The sequence below is a fragment of the Eurypyga helias genome, unplaced genomic scaffold, assembly GCF_000690775.1.
Source record: "Eurypyga helias isolate BGI_N326 unplaced genomic scaffold, ASM69077v1 scaffold44790, whole genome shotgun sequence".
NCBI classification, from domain to species: Eukaryota; Metazoa; Chordata; class Aves; order Eurypygiformes; family Eurypygidae; genus Eurypyga; species Eurypyga helias.
Genome location: NW_010224637.1, coordinates 1 through 7,608, shown reverse-complemented (window position 1 = coordinate 7,608; position 7,608 = coordinate 1). Strand labels below are relative to the sequence as shown.

Here is a 7,608-nt window from a genome sequence, read left to right as displayed (position 1 = left end):
CCCCGGGCCCCGGCGCGCCTCGGCCCTGGCTGCCGCTACACCAGAACATGGCTCTGAAACCACCTCTGGCTGGAGGATGCGGATGTCTCAGGGTACAACCCCCTGGCTCTGGAAAGCAGGCAACGGAATGGTGTCTGCCACCGGAAAACTCCTTATTTATTTTCCAACCTTTTCGTAAAGGCAGGAGCCCAGCAGCCCTGCTCCAGCCGAGCCTGGGCTGCAGGACTGGGTGTAGCGGGGTCATGGGGCAGGGTTTGCCCCCCCGGAATACTGCCCAGCAGGAGAAATGGCTGCATCCCCATCACCATGGCACTTGCGACCCCCTTCCCTCTGCTCATGCCTGGCAGTGGCAGCAGTGCCACCAGCACCTGGAGCAGCCAGTTGCATTCCCAGGAAGCCAGTTAGGGAAGGTTCGAGACACGGACAAAGAGGAGAAGCCGTCGGAGGTTGTGAAACACGCGACCGAGGGACGGGGGCGGCTGTTTCGCTCGGTGCCGTGCCGCACGCCGGGCGTTCAGAGGAAGAACTTGTTTGACCGCTTCTTGCCGGACCATCCACGCCGGGAGCCCCAGACTGGTGCAGGCCACCCTTCGCCCCACCTTCTTCAGCTTTTTGGCAGAAAGGAGCTTAAAAGAGTCACCTTACAAGTGCAAGAAGAGGGGAAAGGACCTGGCCAGCCACACAGGCAGGAGAACGCAGACCTGGCTCAGCCATCCCAGCGACGCCGCGGCTGGACCCAGAGCTGAGCTGAAGCCACGCCAAGGCCGGGGAGTGCCAGCTCTGCCCCTCTCCAGAGGAACCATCTCCTGGGCTCAGCACGGTGAGAAAAATAATCCCAAACTTGCTCCGTGGCTGGAGTGCGGTGGTGACGTGCTGGGTCCTGGGGTCCCTGTGAGGAATGGGGTCTCCAAGGTGGTCCTTGCCCCTGCCCTGGCTGCATCAGGGCTGCCACTCGCAGCCTGTCCTGCTTTCAAAGTGGGGCCAAGCCTGGGCGAGGGGAGGAGGAGGAAATGAGGAGGAACTGCATTAATTCAAATACCTGACCAACCACTTTGTGTGGACTTTATCCCGTCCCTTCTGCCAAAGGGCAGCAGCCTGGCACCACAAGGTGCTCCAGAGGGCTCCAGGGAGCCCTTGCAGGGGTCCCTCGGTGGTGCCACCTCTCCTCATCAGGCATTTCTGGACAAGAAAATGAGTTTTTATTTCTGTGGAAAGCACAGGAATATCTCACCCACAGGAAATGCCTAACTGCAGGCTGGTGTGCCAGAGGGAGACCCAGCTCTGGCACAGTCTACCACTGCTCATCCTGCTGCCCCAGCCTGCTCCACGATGTCCATCCCTCTGCTTAGGAACATGCTGCCAGCCTCCACTCCTGACACGGGAAGTCATCTGTACTCCGGAGGAGACCCAAGCACTCTCCGCACACAGGCTTGAGCTCTCCATCACTGGCTGTGCCACATCCTGGTCCTGTCCTCTGTTTCAGCTATTCCCACCTCCTCTCTAACGCACCCATTTCTCTACCAGTTAGACAATTATCCACTGGAAAGGAAATCCCACCACCCCACAGCTGGCCTGCCTGCTGCCAGCAACCACTCATCATGGAAAGGGAGGCAGGAATGAAGGCAAATGCCAGACACAAGAGCCTTCTCCACTACTCCAGCACAAGCAGCACTGCAGCCAGAGACACAGAGCCTGTAACCCCTGAATTATTCCAGAAACACATCCTCTCCTAACCATGTAACCCATTTTTTAACAGATATATGCATCAGGACAAAACACTCGGCCTGCATAAGAAACTATGGAGACCACCAGCAGCACTCCATCCTCTGTGACCCCCCCATGGGATGTGTTTCCCCAGAAGACTCTGGAGCCCATAGACATCGCTGTCCTGGTGCTGTACTTCCTATTTGTCCTCGTGGTTGGGCTGTGGGTAAGCAGATAGCCTTAAAACCTTTTGTATGTGCCCTGTTACACTGAAAAATATAGCTGTTTGGGCCCCAAATTATTTCAGTTTGGCTTGAATCCAGCCTTACTTCACTGCATTCAACTGAACAAGCGGAAAGATAGAGTTGACAGGTCCTTTTCCTCACTTCAGCCTGGGAAGTGGCCTCAGGGCTCCAGAGGAGAGCTGTTCAGCTCCAGTGTTTGCCAAGGTTTTGAGAACCCTTGTAAGGAAGAGGTTGTCTAAGTACAAAGTACTGCTAACAATAATGTTTTGTTCATCCAGGAAGGAATTGCTGTCCTATAAATCATCCCTGCTTGTCTGCAGTGGTCTCAACAGCAGATTCCGTAAATTAAAAATACTGTTCATATAAAATTAAGGCAGAAGGACATCCTTTTGGCATGGCTTTTGTAACAGCAAAAGCATAATGTGGCTGCTGCAAAGCAGAGAAGAATAGTTGCTCCTTCAGATGTGGCCCATTACTCTTGAGGTGTTGTATGTAGGAAGCTGGAGGAGACTTTTTCCAAGGGTCTGTAGTGATAGGACAAGGGGTAATGGGTTTAAATTGAAAGTGGGGAGGTTTAGATTAGATATCAGGAAGAAATCCTTCCTCGAGAGGTTGGGGAGGCACTGGGACAGGTTGCCCAGAGAAGCTGTGGATGCCCCATCCCTGGAAGTGTCCAAGGCCAGGCTGGATGAGGCTTGGAGCAACCTGGTCTGGTGGAAGGTGTCCCTGCCCCTGGCAGGGGGTTGGAAGTTGATGATCTTTAAGGTCCCTTCCAACCCAAACTGTCCTATGATTCTATGAAACTACCAGAAATTGCTGAAGAACAGGCATCACTGAGTGCAATGCTGACTGTTTCTCCTGGTTCCACTTAATAATTAGGGATGTCCACTGTTTTTGTCCAAAATTCCTTGTCTCCCTCGCGGATCTGGACTGATTCAGTTTGCTTATCAAAGAAAACATTTAATCAGGATGCTGAGATGATGGAAAACTGCGTGGCTGCCAGCATTGGCCTGCCTCCCCCCTTGTCTGCTGCTCTCTTGCCCCCCAGGATTTCCCAGCACCTAAGGCAGGTCTTTCAGAAACCCTTTGCTCTCATCTGCTGGCAGCACAGTGTCCCGCTGGGGAATCGCTTGGTGATGCTCTGAGCAGCAGCTGGAAAGTTTGCTGAAACCTGTGTTCTGCTTTTCTGCTTCCCCAGTCCATGTGGAAGACGCAGCGCAGCACCGTAAAGGGCTACTTCCTTGCTGGAGGACAGATGGTTTGGTGGCCTGTAAGTACCTTTAACCTTTCCCTGCTTGTGCCCCTAGGCCACAGCGAGTCTGAAAAGCACTTCTGTCCATGCACGGCTTATTTCTCCAAACAGAGGGAAAATAAATTAGTTACTTCCATGTTTTGTGAAGACCCACTTGCAATAGTGGCTTTTTTCCCCAATTCTGAGCCTGGGGAAGTGGAGCTGCTGCAGGGCCCTTGCCCCAGCCTTGTGCTCCCACCAGAGCCAGGCTGCTGGCTTGCAAAACGCGGGTGGTTCCGCATGCTCCGAGCCGGAGATCGCTGGGATTAACTGGGTGGTCCCCACGGCGGACGCAGATTTATGCTGAGCTACCGGCTTGGTGGGTTTAATTTGGGCTGGGCTGGTGAGTCAGGGTGTGCTAACGTAAGACCCTGGTGACCTGACATTTCTACTTGTTACCTCCACCTTCTGCCCTGCTCCACACCTTTTTGGGAGCAGGATGGTCCTAAACGTGCCCAGAGATGAGTGCTGGGCAGCGAGCCATGACAGAAGCTAGAGAGAGATGCCAGAGCCGCTGAACATGAAGGTGCAACAAGAAGGCGTCAGAGGGTGACAAGGATTTCATGTCCTCTGTAGTCATGAATAAACACACGAGGAACACTAACCTCCACGCTGGGAATCCGCTGGGATGTGTGCGTGCCCGGGAGAGAGAGAACTGCTCTGCTTATGCCTTTGTCCATCTCCAGGCTGAGAACAATGCCTTGTGCCAAGGCCAGATCCCATTTCCTGTCTTTCTCCAGGTGGGAGCATCCCTCTTCGCCAGCAACGTTGGAAGTGGCCACTTCATTGGCCTGGCTGGGTCGGGAGCCGCCTCGGGAATTGCCGCAACCGCCTACGAGTGGAATGTAAGTGTGGGATGGGGCTCAGTAGCTGTCTCCATGCCGCGCAGGGCAACTCCGAGCCGCCACACAGAAGTGTAGGTCTGGCAGCTCCAACGGCTCAGGTTCTCACCTCCAGCTGCTGGGGGTGTGAGGGATAACCCATTCCCCACATCCCCATCGATCCACCTGCTCGCAGCCTTGGCCAGCAGCGCTGACCTTCCTCTCCATTTGCTTTGCAGGGGATGTTCTGTGTTTTGGTGCTGGCCTGGCTATTCCTTCCCATTTACATAGCAGCAGGAGTAAGTACACGGGATGGTGTGTCCACCAGTGGGTTGCTGGTGTTTAAACCACCTGCTTGGCTCAGGGGCTGCCGTGGTTTAACCTCTGCTAGAGGTTAACGTGGGCTAGAAACCGGCACAGGGCTTAACCATCTCCCGCTGCACCCATGCTCCTTCGGGAAGGCAGGTGTGAGCCGTGGTGCACCGGCCGCTGCAGTGGTCCGGGGAAAGGGGCGAGTGGGGACAGCGCTGAGGGCTCAGGTGCAGGGCCAGGCTGCTCCGCTGCCCCTGGCAAGGGAGGAGAGTTGCTCCAGGAGATGGTTGGAGGCTCTCCTATCGCAGTTTATAGCGAGCCTTGTGTCAGACACAGCTGGGTCAGTGCTTGCCAATATCTGTTGTGCTGGCCTAAGCACGCAGCTGAGAACCAAACACCCGCACAGGGCAACTGGCAGGGCCCTTCTAGTCTCCTGCCAGCCCAACCCGCCCACACCAGCCCCGTGGGTGAGCCCTCTGCAATTCCCAGGAGCGGCTGCGTACCACCGCGTCTCTCACGTAGGTCACGACCATGCCCGAGTACCTGAGGAAACGTTTCGGAGGCAAAAGGATTCAGATGTTCCTGGCGATTCTCTACTTGTTCATCTATATCTTCACCAAAATATCAGTAAGTAGAAAAAAACATGGAAACAGACTGAATTAAATCCATCTTGGAAACATGAGCTGCTCAGCGAGGCTGAGAAACGCAAGCACTGGCCCTTCCCGATACGAGCAGAAAAGGGTGTATTATCAAAATACCTGAGGAAACTGGACCACAGCTGTTTTGAGAACCCACACAAAAGAAGTAACTTCTGTTTTCCCATTCAGGGTCTGAATGCTTGCTGCTGTAGGAGGGAAAGCCAGGTGTCAGTGTCCTGAGCAACAGCTCATTGCAAAGCTGTGAGCGTGGATGCCTCTGTCGTTAGATCTCGTACATCTGGCAGCCTACCCCGTTTCCTCCCTTTGCACATTTGCCGCCCGCGCAGACGCCGGGCGCCGTGACATGCAGGATGGACACGAACGCAGGAGCTGGCGCGTGTTGAGGTGAAAAGAGCTTAGCCATTCACGGCGCCTGCTCGATGCGGTGCCTTGAATACATCACCGAATTGCCCCTTGCGCAACACCTCGCTAGCTGTCGGTTAACTGCCCAGCAGCGCATGGAGCTGGGAGATCGGACAAGCCACTGCCGGGGTTCTTCCTGTAGACGCAGTGCCAAAGAGGGACGCGCTGCCGGACACACACCTGCACACGGCCCCTCGGAAACGGCGGCTGCCGGGGGCTTGGGCGGCACTGGGGAGCTAGGCTGAGGTTCTGCTCTAGAAGGCACTCACTGATGAAAATCTAGGATAATCCAAGTATTCAGGATGCTTTTATATGTCTGTCGTTATGGTCAGCACTTGGCCTATCCTAAAGCTCTCCTGAGCCGCAGCATTTTCACGTAGCTGCGGAGCGAGTTGGCCAGGGCTGGGTCCCAGCCCGAGGACACTTCTCCGTACTATCTCCCCGTCTCCGTGTGAGCAGGGAGGAATTCGCATTACGGCAAAGCACTACAGGGGCTGGCAGCAGGCCCAGGCACCTGAGGAGGCTTGTACCACAGGTCCCCCAGCCAGCACAGCTCTCCACCGGGGTGCTCTGGGGAAGAGATAAGCTCACCCCACCCAAATGCCTTCTTCAGAGCATGCCGTGCGTGCTCCCACTCCCTCGGGATAGTTCCATCACTGCTGCTGTGGATGTCCCATCCCTGGGAGGGTCCAAGGCCAAGCTGGATGAGGCTTGGAGCAACCTGGTCTAGTGGAAGGTGTCCCTGCCCATGGCAGGGGGTGGCACTGGGTGGGCTGTAAGGTCCCTTCCCACCCAAACCATCCTGTGATCATCACCTTCCCTGTCACCCCCATGACCAGTGATAAGGAACTAAAGGCAGAGGAGGCAGGAGCCGGGACCGCAGAGGGATGTGCCATGGGGAGAAGATGCTGTGGGGCACTGGGGAGTCACAAGCAGTTACAAACCCACAGAAGGGGACAGCTTGGTCAGCTACAAGTTCACGGTCCCTGGCACTGCCAGCTTCGAGGAGCTCGGTAATACCATTGCAACTGCAATAACTCTCTTTTCTCTAGGTCGATATGTACGCGGGGGCTCTCTTCATCCAGCAAGCCCTACACTGGGACCTCTACATCGCCGTGGCAGGCTTGCTGGCCATCACGGCCGTTTACACTGTGGCAGGTACGTGGCTGAGTTTCAGGTCACACCACAGATCCTGCTGCGTTCACACAACGGACTGGTCATCCTCATGATAGGAATCTCTGTTTTCCATACAAGCTGGATTTGCCATGAATATGGATAAGGGGAGGGGGTGGGTGGGTGGTAAGCAGCTGACAATTTGCCTGGTAAGGAAAAGTTAAGAGGTGAGAGTAAACGAACAGCCCTCCTAAGGCCATTCCCGATAGAGATACACGTCAGCTCTGCTTTAGGGGGCAGCTGTGCTCCAGGCATTTGCACAATACATTTTTCCTCTGGGCTTTTGGGAGGTATGAGGGCTTTCCATAACAAAGAGCCGTGTCATGCGGAAAGCCTTGTCCATCTTGGGTGCCCTTTCAGGGCTTCCCAGTGGCCAAATGGAAAAGAGCCATGCACGGAGTAAGCAGCAAATCCTGAACAAGTAAAGGTTGCTCCTTTCCCAGTGCTCACCCCAGCGATGCTGCCCATAAAGTTCCCCCTTTTTTTTCTTCTCCTCCTTATTCAGCTTGGCTTTTGTTTTGGAGTTTTTCCATGTATTTCCCGTAGAAATACTTATACTGGACTTTGGCTTTTTAGTGACAAAACGGTGACTCATTATAATTCAAAACATGAGAAATTTCAGCCAAAGTGTCATGCAGAGGAATTGGCCAAAGTGCCCCCAGCACGGGCAGAACCACAGCCCCCTGCCTGCCAGGCACCGGCTCGTCAAGAACTGCAGCACAGCATGAGATGCTACGACTGAACAAACCCAGTTTCCCCCAGTTTGCTGCTTCTCTGCTCCCTTAGGTGGCCTGGCAGCCGTGATATACACCGATGCTCTGCAGACCCTCATCATGCTCATCGGGGCTGTGACTCTCATGGTCTTCAGTGAGTGTTTCCCTGGGGTTTTATTACTAAAACTATGATAGAAGCTTTACCAAGTGCTACAGACAAGCTGGATCATCACAACTGGTTGCTCAGTTGATGTTCTGGGTACTGCTTTCTATATATCAAACATACAT

General features: G+C 54.5%; 1 protein-coding gene across 1 annotated transcript in view; it reads left to right on the top strand.

The window, feature by feature from the left end:
* Nucleotides 1-7,474, top strand: part of LOC104505778 (sodium/myo-inositol cotransporter 2-like) — a gene marked incomplete at its 3' end in the record, with an annotated part of 8,669 nt that extends 1,195 nt beyond the window's left edge. Inside the window, exons 2-8 of the mRNA XM_010146487.1 lie at nucleotides 1,757-1,930; nucleotides 3,148-3,219; nucleotides 3,981-4,085; nucleotides 4,301-4,360; nucleotides 4,896-5,000; nucleotides 6,487-6,592; nucleotides 7,394-7,474. Coding sequence (XP_010144789.1) covers nucleotides 1,799-1,930; nucleotides 3,148-3,219; nucleotides 3,981-4,085; nucleotides 4,301-4,360; nucleotides 4,896-5,000; nucleotides 6,487-6,592; nucleotides 7,394-7,474 — 661 coding nt within the window. The remainder of the gene's footprint in view (nucleotides 1-1,756; nucleotides 1,931-3,147; nucleotides 3,220-3,980; nucleotides 4,086-4,300; nucleotides 4,361-4,895; nucleotides 5,001-6,486; nucleotides 6,593-7,393) is intronic.
* Between the last annotated feature and the right edge of the window lie 134 nt (nucleotides 7,475-7,608).